The sequence below is a fragment of the Mizuhopecten yessoensis genome, unplaced genomic scaffold (genome assembly GCF_002113885.1).
Source record: "Mizuhopecten yessoensis strain PY_sf001 unplaced genomic scaffold, ASM211388v2 scaffold716333, whole genome shotgun sequence".
Lineage (NCBI taxonomy): Eukaryota > Metazoa > Mollusca > Bivalvia > Pectinida > Pectinidae > Mizuhopecten > Mizuhopecten yessoensis.
Window position 1 is genome coordinate 532317 of NW_018480064.1, and position 16596 is coordinate 548912.

A 16596-nucleotide genomic window follows, 5' to 3' on the forward strand; every position below is an offset into this window, starting at 1 on the left:
CGCCCCCATAAATATACTGTTACTCATTCAGTATTCACGAGCACTTATTTTGCTTCAATCTTAAAGCTATATCGAAGGTTTGCCACATTTATATAATACATACAACCACGATTAATGTATTTGAAATCTGAAAGGAATTTCATTCTAAAATAACTATTGAAAGAATGGAAATTCTCTTCTGAAAACATAAAAGCGACACAAACTCGTACATACATCAACACATGTAAATACTAGTACCTTAATGTCAAACCTTTCTACCCCAATATTCGTATTACGTAATTATACAGACGACAAATCCATTCCGCCAGCACTAACCTTTTGTCTATTATAACAAATTTAAACTGAAAATCTGTAACATTTCACGATTTGTGCATTCCGCTAATTCGAATGAATATCTCGAGTCGTCTGCTAAAAATACAAACACGCGAAAATAAAGTGATTTACGATTTTAAAAAAAAATCTAGATCCAAGTATCCAAGAAAATTCACTTTGCAAGTTTGGAAATTATATTAAGAAGATTTAAGAACCCATAAGTAAAAGTGTTAATCCCAAAAATTTGAACTACATAAAACCTACACCTACCCAGTAATAACCCGTAAAAATGGAGATGTGAATTAAAAAAACAATAATATATCGAATAACAATGCCGACTAACATAATCGGAACGATGAGAGTGTTTAAATTCTGGATATGAAAGACCGGTAGGGAATGAATCGCAGTTTCTGAAGAACATAATTACACTTATAAACCCGTACCGTTTAGAATTAATCTTATATATCATATTTATCACATAATCGGCCTGTTATCCAGTGAATTCACCCGTGTAATATTTTTACATATGTCACTAGAGTAATATACCCTGGAGCGTTTTTCATTGGCTGTGCCAGTCAGAAATCGATTGTGACGTCATAATATGGACAATGACGTGACGTCATAAATTGTAAATGGCGCAACAAAATCGCTGTCTCCGTTTGATTATACATTTTGGCTTTAAAACCTGTCAAAATCTAAGTTTTCTGTGTTATGTGATAAAAAGTATCTTAAATTTGTTTTAATTTCATGAACTTTTATGAAACTCGTCTCGAAGTTTTAATTTTTGCTCGCCAAGGCTCGCAAAAACAAAAGCTCCTAAGACTCGTTTCATAAAATCTTATATGAAATGAAAACTCATTTAAGATCATACAATTTGGGTCATATATATTATGTACACTGCACAAAAATAAGCATCGCATGCGCTACAGTCATAACAGATAATGTAGTTTTAAAGAGAGGAATCATGAATTGGAAACGTTGAGTGAGAAATATTGACACCCGTAAATGATGTGTTGATTGCATAAATGGTCATTTATACATGTAATGCCAGTCCACTGGTCACCTGATTTTATAACGATGTAAAACAAAATTGGATTCACAACACTTTTCTTTAGAATCAGACGAACCAATGCTGAATTGTACAGACAAAAAGTTTTGTTTAAAATTCTAGTCTAATAGATTATATAAACAGGTGATTTCTGATATCATGTTTCAATTTCTGATCAGCAACTATTCAAAACAAAATCATGCTACAAATCCAGTGAATCCGTGCTAATCAGTTGCATAGGATTAAAATCCCATAAAGTAAAGTGCATCAAAGTATCAGTAAAAAGAGCGCCTTTGAGGTTATGTTAATGTGTTACACATCCGACGAAGAGATTTTTCAATCAACTGTGTGGGTATCTCCGTAGGAATCCGAATCCACTCGTTCTTCGGGGATAGTTTATCATTGCTGAACCAACTTTCGTACCAACTCCCTCCCCACACCGCAAATTGTTGAAAATGCTGATTCGGAGATCTTTTGTACGTCGATGGGAACATTTCGAACATGGAAGCACCGGGACGTAGTAAAATGGTAAGCGCCAATCCAGCACCGTGCACCCCTATTAAAATGGAAGTGTTGTATATAATCCGAATTTGTTCCTCTATCGAAAAGTTGTCTAACTGAACAGCGTTTAAACGGCCTCCTGGAAACTTTGTATCTAAATGTTTAATAAGTTCTTTTTCGTTCGATATCTTTCTCTTTACGCTCCCTGAAGGATTTCTGGGATGTGCAACGTAGTCATGTCTTAAAATTAAAGTGATGATCGTTTGATTTAATCCTTTTCCGCACATCGGTACAATTACATTAATCCCGACTGCCTTGTAAAGTGCCATTTTGAAATCGCGTATAAATGGAAGACTTGGAATGGCCTGGCCAATAGGGGAAGCCGATATCGGTATCACCCACGCAGCTTCCTTTATGAATATATCACCGTGCATACTTCCTATTCGAATAACGTTTCCGAACAAGAGAGTCCACAGATTTTCCAGTTTGCCTAGTGGATGAGCATCGACCAGTACTACAGACGAGGATTTTGGATCTTTCCCGAACAGGCGTATCGTTAGAAAGGTGTTGTACAATTCTATAATCGTCCAGTACATATTGGCATAGTCTCCTCTTTTAATGAAAACCGTAAAATTGGAAATTTCTGTAGATTTAGAAGGGATGTCAATTTCTCTCTCGGACAACGCAAGATACCATTTTGAAAAATACGACCTTGGTGAAAATTTTTGTAATGGTATTGACGCACAGGGAATCCGGAAAAATCCTGGTTTTAATGTCACTTGTTCAGCACTTTCGTCTTGACCCATAACCTCTTGAATTGTTTCACCTCCTTTGATTTTACTTTTGAGTTGTCGTGTGTCCAGAAGGACGTTTCTCATTAACACTATATCCAAATTGAAGACTTCTAAATTCCCCTCACAGTAGATGGAGCCCCCTTTTCCTTGTTTAACTCTATCTTCGACTAAATCCATGGTTTTTTCTACTCTTTGGCCAGTACGAAATATCTTTTTAGATTTTTTTATATCGGAGTCGGATTCAGATTTCCAGCTCCTTGCTGCATGCTTTGATTCCTGTTGGCGAAGTAAATCATTGCTTGATTCCAAAATCCCTCGGTGTTTTCGACCTCGTCTCTCTTTCTGCAAAGAAATCTTTTCCTTTAGTTGACCATATAAACTGAGTTCGAGGCTGATCAAGATGGTTAGTGAAATCACCATGGCCATGTACATCCACTTACAGCAATGCCCTACGCGGAAGGCTGATTTCATTTTGACAGTCTTGACCCGGTATTTTGCCATTCTTTAAGTTTTGGAAGGACTTTGGAATAACTTATCGTTTCCGATTATGTCCAGGGCGACAGTTTGACCAAAACGTGTATCTTGTTGGAGGGCTCCGAAACCGCTGGCCGCTTTATGGAAATAATAAACAAAAAAATAGTTGTTCATACGAAGACAATAAAAACAGAAAATTGTTAAAATATAAGAAACTTTAGTGATATATTTAAAATATATCACGGATCTACAAACAAAAAGTACATTACATATCATACTAATGTTTTCACTGTATTTGCCCAATGCTTGTGTATGTAAAGTCTATTGATATGCAATTATTACAGGATGTCTGTAAATTCAGGGTGTCGGTAAAATCAGGTTTTACTGTATAACACATGTTTGATATTACAGGATGTCTGTAAAGTCAGGTGTCGGTTAAAAATCAGGTTTTACTGTATATCACATGTCGGTTATTACAAACTGTCTGTAAAGTCAGGTGTCGGTAAAATCAGGTTTTACTGTATTTCATATGCCAGTTATTACAGGATGTCTGTAAAGTCGGATGTTGGTAAAAACATATTTTACTGTATATCATATATCAGTTATAACAGGATGTCTGTAAAGTCAAGTGTCGGTAAAATCCGTCTTTACTGTATATCACATGATAGATATTACAGGAAGTCAATTGTAATTGCTAACAAATCAGTGACTTAGTCTGTAATGTTCAACTTAAGCTTATATCTATTAAAAAAAACATAGTGCATATGTTAGTGTGAAATGTAATGTATTTCTGTTAACTAATCCATGTTTATAGAGAAACCTGATTTTGCCTATACATGAGTTTATGAACATAAGTTGTAATTTCTGACATGTTACGTGACTAAATGGACTTCTTCTTTTTATTTTTTTATTTTTGAAACATTTTCAGCATTACAGAATAATTACAGTATTAATGTTCACACTCATTTTCATTCTTCAACCAACATTTAATACAAATTTTGTTATGGTTTTTTTTTAGAGAGAGAGAGAGAGAGAAAGAGAGAGAGAGAGAGATAGAGAGAGAGAGAGAGAGAGAGAGAGAGAGAGAGAGAGCATGGACATCTTGTTGATATATAGTTTACACTTAATCGTGATTAAAAATTTATTTTCAATGTGTCAAAAACGATTTCACATCTCATTTTTCAAACTCATTTTTAAATTACAAGCATATGAACGCAAAATTCCATATAGACCAGATGTAGGTTTAAAAATAGAGAACATATTTGTACACGACTAGTCTATACAGCACACTGGTACACATTATAAGTTTTATACAAAACATTATCATATTTGGATATTTTACCTGCTAGTAACATTGTCTAGATGCCGTATCTAAACTCTTCTCCTGGAGTGTCACAAAATATCAACTTCGATGTTGCAATATTATCGATAAAATAATGTACATTTAACGTCAGATGGAATTCGTTCAGTCGACACTGTGACATTAAATACTCCGGGTAAACTTCATAGCGCTAACGTTGGAGCTCATTAAGTACAGTGCGGGTATTTAAAACACAAACTATTATACAGTTTAAGATAATATCACAGATATCAAGTCCGACTTCAGTAATTTTACGTGTCATCAGCTTTACAACACATTTCTTCAAATTTGAAAATGATGAATATTTTTTCATCCCAAACGATAAAATGTGAGTTTCATAAAGTTGGTTACAATGTATGTCTTAAATTGTAGTTGTTATGATACTAAATATACCGGCGTATCAAACTGAGTAGGCTTAATTAAAGCTTATATATACTGCTACAGTTTGGCTTCTATGGAGTCGCTAGCGGAACCGTATATAGGTCAGCGGGCGATGGACTAGAACACCACGTGAAGGCAGAATCTGTCCGCTTTGTTTTACTGGAGTTGGAAGCGAGTATCATTATTTGTTTATATGTTCAAATGCTTATGTAAGTCAAATCCGCAGAAAATATATACCTATTTATTACACCTCTAATCCATCTGTTCATAAAATGAAAGGATTAATATCAATATGTAATGTTAGAATATTATCAAATCTATCGCTGTTCATACAATTACTAGAAAGACAATTAAAAAATAATATGTGAATTTCACACATCAAACTGTAAACTTTTGTATACATATAGATATTACTGATCATTTGCTAAACCTAACATAATTGTATTGCAAGATGAGTGTGGTTACAGCTTGCTTATCATGGTTTGTTTGTTATCTGTCTATTGCAGTATTGTATGATGGGATTGTAACACTGTCTATTATACCTTTGTAATATTATATGGTATGATGAGTAGTATAGTCTCTATTATGCCATGGTATGATTGCACTGTATGGTGTGGTATACTATCTATAATATATGTATCATGGAGTGCGAGTAATATATGTGTAATACTGTAATAATATTATTGTAGGATTGTACTGTAAGATGGATGCAACAGTGCCTGCTATACCACAGTGTGAACGAACGGTATGTGTGAATGTAATGCTATGTGTTATACCATCGTAATAGTATTGTAAAATGAGTGTAATAATGTATATCACAGTGTATGATGAGTGTCATTGTATGACCAGTGCGCTATACTGTCTATTATAATAAGGTATGATAGTACAGTGTAATATTGTGTTTATCATTGTATGAGGAGTGTAATAGTTTCCACTATTGTACGCTAGCATAGTAAGATGATTGCTTTACGGTCAACCATATCATTGTTATATTGTACTTTATGATGACCTCTTGTTGCGCACAATAGTGTGCCTGAGTGATAATAAAAAATCTCTGAATCTCTGGCATTGGCCATGAAACAATTCTAAAGTACACGTTTATAATTAAAAATCTCAAAGTAATAATTGTTCTTCACCCGAGAAGTCACGCTCTCGTAGAGCTAATTCGGAATTCAGTCATGAAGTTTATACACGTTGGTTTAAATTCAAATTACAAGATATACGTGTACGGCCGAGCGGCAGGTTAAAAAACCTTTTTTATAACAATGCTATTTTTGTTGTTTTAATTTATTTTGATTTTGATAAGATAGGATGTGTGCCAGAGATCTATGGGGTACACAATGTAGCCCTAGTTTTACGTACTTAGCTAGCGTCTTGCTATTAGGTGTACATGGGCAGTCTATACAGAAGCCTTCATATTATATGCGCTCTGTGAAAGAGTTTGATAATTTACATTAAAAAATATTTCAAATTTGAAAATCTTTTGAAGGTTGTATACAATGTATATCCATTCTTGAGTGTAATACACATATTGCCCTTTTGAAACATGATTAAAGAGGTGCGAAAAACATTCATGATTCATTACCATATTTAAAAACAATAAACATGATGAATTAGTTACTGAGTTAAGGATTGAACTAGATATTTTCAATGCTACCGTCTGATAGTCAACATGTTTGAAAGGAACGATGTTGCATAACATCTTAAGTGTTTACGAGATGCTTTGTCGCAATCTTTATATTTACTTTTTTTTTTTTTTTTTTTTTTTTTTTTCCTNCTGTGATATACTTTGCAATGACGACCCGTGTCCAAGCATAAACCATAAAACTTGTTACATGTGTTTATCTGTGTACCTTTTAAACACCAATGAATACATTTATCAACCCAAGCGAACTCCCGCGCTGATTTTTCGTTTGAAAATGAACTATTTTGAGTTGAATAAACACGATAAATAACAAAATCACGCGTCTACTTAACTTCCTATTGAATTCATCAAATACAAGCTATACATTGTGACAGGGAAACATGATTCTTTGTTTCGCTATTACAAGTTCATATCACTATACCGAACTAGGATAACACAACAGTAGACAGTGTATGGCCTATGGTTCATGGTTGTCTGCTGCTTCAGTCACTCTAAACTCGTGAATGATACCCCATACTCAAATTTTAACGTCCCGAATTAAGAAAAATATGAATTTGAAATCTCGAGCACAAAAGGGAATTATTCCACGTCAAATGATCTACTCATTCCAATCAGATGCTCTGTAAACAGATGAGGTATAACAAACTCTCACTGGGGTGACGTTTTTAACGTTTAACTTTTGGAAACCGTGTACTATACCTTATGTAATACGCGGGGTGTATCCGGAAAAGACGATTCCAGCGGGGAACATATCTACATTGGGCTGGGAACACCATTAAGTTGCACTTGAAAGCACGACTTCGGTTGGTATAATTTAAATTTTGTGAACTGTGTACAAATTCTTGGATATGTAATATGCCTATTGAACCAAGCGATAATGAACCTCGGCGATAAATATTCTACATAAATGTTCGTCTTAAAAAGATCATTAGAACTTGATTTTTATTGTTGTTCCTCGACTTCGACCAACATTAAATACAGCTGAATCAGTAAATATTAGAGATTACCAAATGGTTCGCTCTTTTCAGGCTTTGTCTTTTAATATTATTACTGTATCTAGTCTTAAGTTTTCTAAACACCGGACGAATTTGTGGGGTCATTTTAGGACGAATTGATAAGTTAATTTGAAAAATGAAATTTTTTGGGACTACTTATAAAGTAATTATCACCCCACTTAAGAATCACTGCGGAGAACATAGAAGTTATTACAGTGATATTTATTGAACTTAAATAATTACGTGTATATTAAAGCTGTAGATGTAGTATAACATCTATTTTGCGCACAAATAAATATAAGGATTTACCGAATGTTTCTCGAGCCCAGCAAACAACGTTAGATTCGGACGATGAAAGTAAAACATACAGGTGATTCTTCCGTCTTTGCGTATTGCAGAGTTATCTTCTCTTGAGAACAGGTATTGATTGTTACGTCATTGGTTTGTGTGAGAAATATACGTCGTTTTCTCAAAAAATGATGACGTTACTCTCACAAACAAATCACGTAACAATCGATACCTGCTTTCAAGAGAAGATAATTCTGCAATACGCAAAGACGGAATACAGTTTGTCAAAAACGTATTACACTTCATCACCGAGGAGCTTAAAATAACTGGTCAACTTACGTTCATCACAATGCACCAAAGAGCTAAAAATAACTGGTCAACTTACGTTCATCACAATGCACCAAAGAGCTAAAAATAACCGGTCAACTTAGGTTCATTACAGTGCACCAAAGAGCTAAAAAAAACTGGTCAACTTACGTTCATCACAATGCACCAAAGAGCTAAAAATAACTGGTCAACTTAGGTTCATTACAATGCACCAAAGAGCTAAAAGTAACTGGTCAACTTAGGTTCATTACAATGAACCAAAGAGCTAAAAATAACTGGTCAACTTACGTTCATCACATTGCACAAAAGAGCTAAAAATAACTATGATAAACTTACGTAAATTTGGTAAATCCATGTTTCAAAATATAACTTCTTGAATTAAGGTCGAGTACACTCCATCATAAACGAAAGTCGAACGACAATATACACAACGTTGTAGAGCTGTTTATAGTTGTCCGTATTCCTCAGCACTGAACCAGACCTGTTAACAATTGTCCGTGTTCCTCAGCACTGAACCAGACCTGTTTACAGTTGTCCGTGTAACTCAGCACTGAACCAGACCTGTTTACAGTTGTCCGTGTTCCTCAGCACTGAACCACAGCTGTTTACAGTTGTCCGTGTTCCTCAGCACTGAACCAGAGTTGTTTACAGTTGTCCGTGTTCCTCCGCACTGAACCAGACTTGTTTACAGTTGTCCGTGTTCCTCAGCACTGAACCAGAGTTGTTTACAGTGGTCCGTGTTCCTCAGCACTGAACCAGACCTGTTTACAGTTGTCCGTGTTCCTCAGCACTGAAACAGACCTGTTTACAGTTGTCCGTGTTCCTAAGCACTGAACGAGACCTGTTTACAGTTGTCCGTGTTCCTCAGCATTGAACCAGACCTGTTTATAGTTGTCCGTGTTCCTCAGCACTGAACCAGACTTGTTTACAGTTGTCCGTGTTCCTCAGCACTGAAACAGACCTGTTTACAGTTGTCCGTGTTCCTCAGCACTCAACCAGAGTTGTTTACAGTTGCCCGTGTTCCTCAGCACTCAACCAGACCTGTTTACAGTTGTCCGTGTTCCTCAGCACTGAACCAGACCTGTTTACAGTTGTCCGTGTTCCTCAGCACTAAACCAGAGTTGTTTACAGTTGTCCGTGTTCCTCAGCACTGAACGAGACCTGTTTACAGTTGTCCGTGTTCCTCAGCACTGAACCAGACCTGTTTACAGTTGTCCGTGTTCCTCAGCACTGAAACAGACCTGTTTACACTTGTCCGTGTTCCTCAGCACTGAACCAGACCTGTTTACAGTTGTCTGTGTCCCTCAGCACTGAACCAGAGTTGTTTACAGTGGTCCGTGTTCCTCAGCACGGAACCAGACCTGTTTACAGTTGTCCGTGTTACTCAGCACGGAAGGAGACCTGTTTACAGTTGTCCGTGTTCCCCAGCACTGAACCAGACCTGTTTACAGTTGTCTGTGTCCCTCAGCACTGAACCAGCGTTGTTTACAGTGGTCCGTGTTCCTCAGCACGGAACCAGACCTGTTTACAGTTGTCCGTGTTACTCAGCACGGAACGAGACCTGTTTACAGGTGGCCGTGTTCCTCAGCACTGAACGAGACCTGCTTACAGTGGTCCGTGTTCCTCAGCACTGACCCAGACCTGTTTACAGTTGTCCGTGTTCCTCAGGACTGAACCAGAGTTGTTTACAGTTGTCCGTGTTCCTCAGCACGGAACGAGACCTGTTTACAGTTGTCCGTGTTCCTCAGCACTGAAACAGATCTGTTTACAGTTGTCCGTGTTACTCAGCACGGAACGAGACCTGTTTACAGTTGTCCGTGTTCCTCAGCCCTGAACGAGACCTGTTTACAGTTGTCCGTGTTCCTCAGCACTGAGACAGATCTGTTTACAGTTGTCCGTGTTACTCAGCACGGAACGAGACCTGTTTACAGTTGTGCGTGTTCCTCAGCACTGAACCAGACCTGTTTACAGTTGTCCGTGTTTCTCAGCACTGAACCAGACCTGTTTACAGTTGTCCGTGTTCCTCAGCACGGAACGAGACCTGTTTACAGTTGTCCGTGTTCCTCAGCCCTGAACGAGACCTGTTTACAGTTGTCCGTGTTCCTCAGCACTGAACCAGACCTGTTTACAGTTGTCCGTGTTCCCCAGCAATAGCCGAGTTAAAAGGGGATCGTATTACACAGATAGCGTCTACTACAACTAAAATAGTAGAACTACACACGTGACTGACTACTAGGTGACTGATACGTACATGTTAAATTGTTGCCAATGTACAGAATAGTGAAATGAATCGGGATATTGAACAACAAACGTTGCAATATTTGAAGGTTTTGTTTTTTAATTATGTTTTTTTTTTATTTGAAACTTGTTAGATATGTTACAAATCTTGTGATGTATAAACATGTGATTTATATTTGCGATTCTTTGTGACAAGTTGTTCTGTCTCAGCAAAGCTTTCAGCATTTCCATATTTGATCTCTCCATTCATTGCTTGCATTCCTCATTCTCTCATTTTATATTTTGATCATTCATGATACAACACACATTTCAATTACTGACAAACTAACAAAGTTTGTCATCAATAGAAATGTGTGTAATTGGTTCATAATAGCATGTGCTAAACCATTCATTGCTTAATTAAAAAGGTTGACTGCACGCTGTGGTTTAGTCATTCAAAGCTTACAATGGGTAGGGAAACATATACCTTTGTTTAGGTACGTGATAAATTGAAAGGGTTGACTAGACACACTGTATTCCAGTTATTCTAAGCTTACAATTGGTAGAGTAATATGTCTATACGACTTTAGTGGTTGATAGGACGTAGAATAGATCATTATGTTTGAATAATATAATTTTGCCTATCTCCCATATTTTTTGTTGTTGTTGTATATATCGTATATACCTAAAAAGAAAAACAACTGATGACGGAACTACTTTTTACACTTCAGAATGCAAAATTACAACGCAGCTTTTTTTTAGCGAAATTGATTAGTTTACGTAAAAATTAAATAAATCTTTAACTGTGCATTTACAACGTGTTTGTCTACTATTTTTAAATTAAATTATAAAGAATGCCCAAGATTTTGTTTTGGTATATACGGGATATACCGAAAAAATTGTGCACTTTTTTTCCGGTATATACCGTATATACCAAAACAAAATCTTGGTCATTCCTTAAATAGTCATGGACAAGACTGCGTTTATTGTAATGCCCCAGTAAAAATTACAATTACATCTCATCAGTGTGGGTCATTCCTAACTAGTAACGTATACTACCACAGAACTACGGAAATCTGAGTTGTCCCGTTAAAGGTCCAGGAGTATTTTTCACATTAATAAACCATTCATACTGCTGTGTCTTGGGAGTGACACAGCTTTGACGAGATCAAATATCAAGAGTGACTGATGTCCCTTTAAAGGTCTAGTAGCGGTTTTCAAAGTGACAAAGCTGCATACCACTGCCGCGACTTTGGAATGTCATGTTCCAGCGGTAGGTTTCTCTCAAACACCCTGGAATCGAAAACGTCTGTCGTAGATAATATTAAAGAGCTGTTGTAATGCACAAACGAGTGTGCTCCACCGTGAGCTCAAACTCAGCGTGTTCCGCAATGACTGTATATCAGGGACACCTTAAGAGTAGCTATCAACAACAGATTAGCGTTTATCACCAAATATTATAGTAAAGACACGCCGCTTAGTAGAGTGATGTGTCTTAGACTAAATTTTCATATAGAAAAGTAGTAAAATAAATTTACTTCAGACATGTAGCTATGGTTTATCATAAGCTATGATTTTTTTTCAAAATGAATGTTGCAATTGACCGACGGTTGTAGCTAGTTGTATTTGGTTATTAGCACAATCTAAATCCAAAAGGTCAACCATTCGGGTTGTATCACCCATCTATAAGAAGTTGGGGGAGGGAACGTTTTGTTTTAACTGATATTTGGAGGCGGGAATTCAAACATAAGGAAATCAAGTAACCACATTTGTATATGGAGTAAAAGAATTTGGGTATGAGGGATCTGTTCAATGTTGGTAACTGTATTCCGTCTTTGCGTGTTGCAGAGTTATCTTCTCTTGGGAGCAGGGATTGATTGTTAAGTCACTTGTTTGCGAGAGTAACGTCATTTTTTTTTTGAGAAAACGACGTAATTTTCTCACCCAGACCAATGACGTAACAATCAATACCTGCTCCCAAGAGAAGATAACTCTGCAATATGCAAAGACGGAATAAGTATATAATTGTATCTCGCGTTATTCCAAAATATTTGTTCAAATTAGCACCTTTTACTAATAAACATGTGTATATTTTAAATAAACTATCTTAAATAAGTTTTCTATTCAGACATGCATCCAGCTAGTTAGTATCGACGTGTTACCGTCGGCATACGAACCATAACTCCCTATACCTGGGCGGCGTTCGTTTATCGGTTCGGCCAGTGATTCAATGTTGCTACCTGGCAAAGCCTTGACAAAGAGTTTCAAGTCCTGCATTAACAGTTGCTAACGCTTTCATTGGTGGACATAAAATCATGTTTTTTTCGGATGAGTTCGCTGATGTTCAGCATCCGTACAATGCAACAGACTTAAACCTTTTGAATCTGACATTAACGAGAACAAACTGAATTATGCAGTTGCAATTAATTAATTTACAGACAATATGGCGTCATCGATTTGAAAGTCACGAATATATTCCTTGATTTTATTGACTGTAATTCAACTATTTAGAAAATAGCAATATCGTTTCATTAAAATAACAACACAGAAAACCATTAAGCTGGAGCCCCGTTTAGTTCACACCTCAGTAACACTCAGAACTATAGCAATGGGAATAGATGACATGTTTATCGATTTTCATTCTGTAGATGTTGTATTCTTATAGACCTGATCACGTGATGATATAGACAGCAGTCACTCTTAGGAACGGGGAATATTTTTTACTGATTTACTATCTTTCTGAGGCATTCTTATACATCAGAAACTTGCACATTTCTTTCATCATTGTGTCATTATTCTTATGTTGGAAATTGGACTTATCTTATTCTCAATAGTGTCCCATTTTGGAGATTTCGGACAAAGGACACACCACGGAACAATATGGCGCGCTCAGTTACCGGAGCTTTTTCACCTGAACAGGTAAGCGGTGACACTGGTACTGTACCCATTACAGGTGATAAGTCAAACTATATGCCGGACAATGTACGCCCTTGTCAGGTCAAGGTATTAAAAGAATGGGTTTGACTCGTCTCCGGATTTATCATGTTAACAAGATTCCAAACGACCCTCTCATGAAAGCTCTCCATCATCCCTAGTTTTCTGATCCGGATGTCCTTGATGAACTGATCAATGCACTGACAAAACCAGAGGGCAACCTTGTGTCCTCGGTTATAGCTTAATCTCTGTCTTCGAGGTTGAAACCTCAGATTGAGGAGGCGGTTGCTGACGTTCTAGCTAATGACCCAAAAATAGAGTCCATTGTGAGGAGGCGCGGTAGTCTAGTGGTTGGACGCCGGACTCGTGACCGAAGGGTTGCGGGTTCGAGCCGCGGCACGGCGCTGTGTTGTATCTTTGAGCAATATACTTCACTCCGCTTGTTCCAGTCTACTCAGCTCTAAATGAGAACGTGGTTGGGTAGTGCTAGAATTGTTGAATGCTAGCTGTGAGCGCCGAAATGGCAGCACCTGCTGTATGCTCCCCAAAGAGTTGAGAAAGATGTTGCCTGGTTGCAAAGGCCCTATAACAACGGATAATAATAGTTAAATGTTTCGATGGGAATGTAGCGGATATGAAGTCCAAATTAGCCCATCAGGAAACTGAAATAAACCTTCTCAATGAAAAACGTCACCGTTTCCAACAGGAAAGTAAAGATACACTTGATGAGCATGAACAATATTCAAGGCGTACATGTTTAAAATTTGTCAATGTGCCCGTCCCCTCAGGCCAGGATAAAAAAAACTTCAAACCTTTAGAGGCCATAAGGAAAATATGCAGTACAAATTTGAAAATCGCCATAGACCCAAAGTCCAGATGCCACCTCCTAGGATCAATTACTGACGGGAAGGCGTTCATCATTATACGGTTCACCAGATATACGGATCGCGACCAGTGTACGGAAACAAGCGAAAGCACCGAAGCAACCAACATGGCTAGTCGACAGTGGAATACCTAACAACATGGCACGTCGACAGTGGAATCTCTAACAACATGGCACGCCGACAATGGAATCCCTACCAACATGGCACGTCGACAGTGGAATACCTAACAACAAGGCACGTCGACAGTGGAATCCCTAACAACATGGAACGTCGACAGTGGAATACCTAACAACAAGGCACGTCGACAGTGGAATCCCTAACAAAATGGCACGTCGACAGTGGAATCCCTAAAAACATGGCACGTCGACAGTGGAATTCCTAACAACATGGCACGTCGACACTGGAATATCTAACAACATGGCACGTCCACAGTGGAATCTCTAACAACATGGAACGTCGACAGTGGAATATCTAACACCATGGCACGTCGACAGTGGAATCACTAACAACATGGCACGTCGACAGGGGAATATCTATCAACATGGCACGTCGACAGTGGAATACCTACCAACATGGCACGTCGACAGTGGAATACCTACCAACATGGCACGTCGACAGTGGAATACCGAACAACATGGCACGTCGACAGTGTAATCCCTAACAACATGGCACGTCAACAGTGGAATCCCTAACAACATGGAACGTCGACAGTGGAATATCTAACAACATGGAACGTCGACAGTGGAATACCTAACAACATGGCACGTCCACAGTGGAATCCCTAACAACATGGCAAGTCGACAGTGGAATATCGAACAACATGGCACGTCGACAGTGGAATTCCTAACAACATGGCACGTCGACATTGGAATATCTAACAACATGGCACGTTGACAGTGGAATATCTAACAACATGGAAAGTCGACAGTGGAATCTCTAACAACATGGAACGTCGACAGTGGAATACCTAACAACAAGGCACGTCGACAGTGGAATCCCTAAAAACATGGCACGTCGACAGTGGAATTCCTAACAACATGGCACGTCGACAGCGGAATCTCTAACAACATGGCACGTCGACAATGGAATCTCTAACAACATGGCACGTCGACAGGGGAATATCTATCAACATGGCACGTCGACAGTGGAATCTCTAACAACATGGAACGTCGACAGTGGAATATCTAACAACATGGAAAGTCGACAGTGGAATCTCTAACAACATGGCACGTCGACAGTGGAATCCCTAACAACATGGCACGTCGACAGTGGAATCCTTAACATGGCACGTCGACAATGGAATCCCTAACATGGCACGTCGACAGTGGATCCCTAACAACATGGCACGTCGACAGTGGAATCCCTAACAACATCGAACGTCGACAGGGGAATCCTTAAGATGGCACGGCGACAATGGAATCCCTAACATGCCACGCCGACAGTGGATCCCTAACAACATGGAACGTCGACAATGGAATACCTAACATGGCACGTCGACAGTGGAATCCCTAACAACATGGCACGTCGACAGTGGAATTCCTTACAACATGGCACGTCGACAGTGGAATCCCTAACAACATGGCACGTCGACAGTTGAATTCCTTACAACATGGCACGTCGACAGTGGAAGCCCTAACAACATGGCACGTCGACAGTGGAATCTCTAACAACATGGCACGTCGACAGTGGAATCCCTAACAACATCGAACGTCGACAGTGGAATCCCTAACAACATGGCACGTCGACAGTGGAATCCCTAACAACATGGCACGTCGACAGTGGAATCCCTAGCTAACAAGCGCCAGTCAATTGTAAATCAACTCAACCGACTTCGTCATCTTAAGAAAATAGACTCATTTTGGACACGCGACGGCCGTATTTTCTCAAAACGAGCTCCAGAAGGACCAATAAATGTAATATACACGACGCGCTGCATTTCCAGTATTGTACCGGCTACGTCTACGAACCAAGCGATTGGAATTAATCACAAAATATATATATATTGACAGTGTGACATTTGAAAATGTAAATATTATATTCTATAAGTATTTTTTATATGATCTTCGACGTAAGATTGAAAAAAAACCACTAATGTATTCACATATAAACATCTACGGTAATAGCTATAAGATGTTCTTAAAAGTAAATATACATTTGTGTGTGTATTTGGATATATATATATAAATGAAAAACATTGTTATGTTTCCCTTTTGTTCTAATATACAAAATAGCATGTATGTTTACATTATGGGTCCCTACACACATGTGTAAATCATGTGAACAGAGAGCAATTAAATATTCCCGCGGTTAGCAGTATAGTGGGGGGAATAATTTGTCACGTGCGGCACTAGGGCTAGTTTTCCGCACGAGCGATCGCGTGCTGTGACGTGTACCTGCTTCACTGGCGGTAGTGCAGGCGCGGATTTAGGGGGGGGG

The 16596-nt window shown here is 38.3% G+C and overlaps 1 protein-coding gene across 3 annotated transcripts in view; it reads right to left on the minus strand.

The window, feature by feature from the left end:
* Positions 1 to 1055: 1055 nt before the first annotated feature.
* Positions 1056 to 16596, minus strand: part of LOC110443248 — a 20121-nt gene continuing 4580 nt past the window's right edge. Inside the window, exons 1-2 of one of the 3 annotated variants that reach the window (XM_021487339.1) lie at positions 8462 to 9499; positions 1056 to 3266 (exon numbers count right to left, since the gene is read on the minus strand). In XM_021487339.1, the coding sequence (XP_021343014.1) occupies positions 1660 to 3156 (1497 nt within the window). In that variant the 5' untranslated portion in view covers positions 3157 to 3266; positions 8462 to 9499 and the 3' untranslated portion in view covers positions 1056 to 1659. Of the gene's footprint in view, positions 3267 to 4471; positions 4613 to 8461; positions 9500 to 16596 lie in introns of those variants that run through there. The other 2 variants (XM_021487340.1, XM_021487341.1) reach the window with 2 other exon arrangements.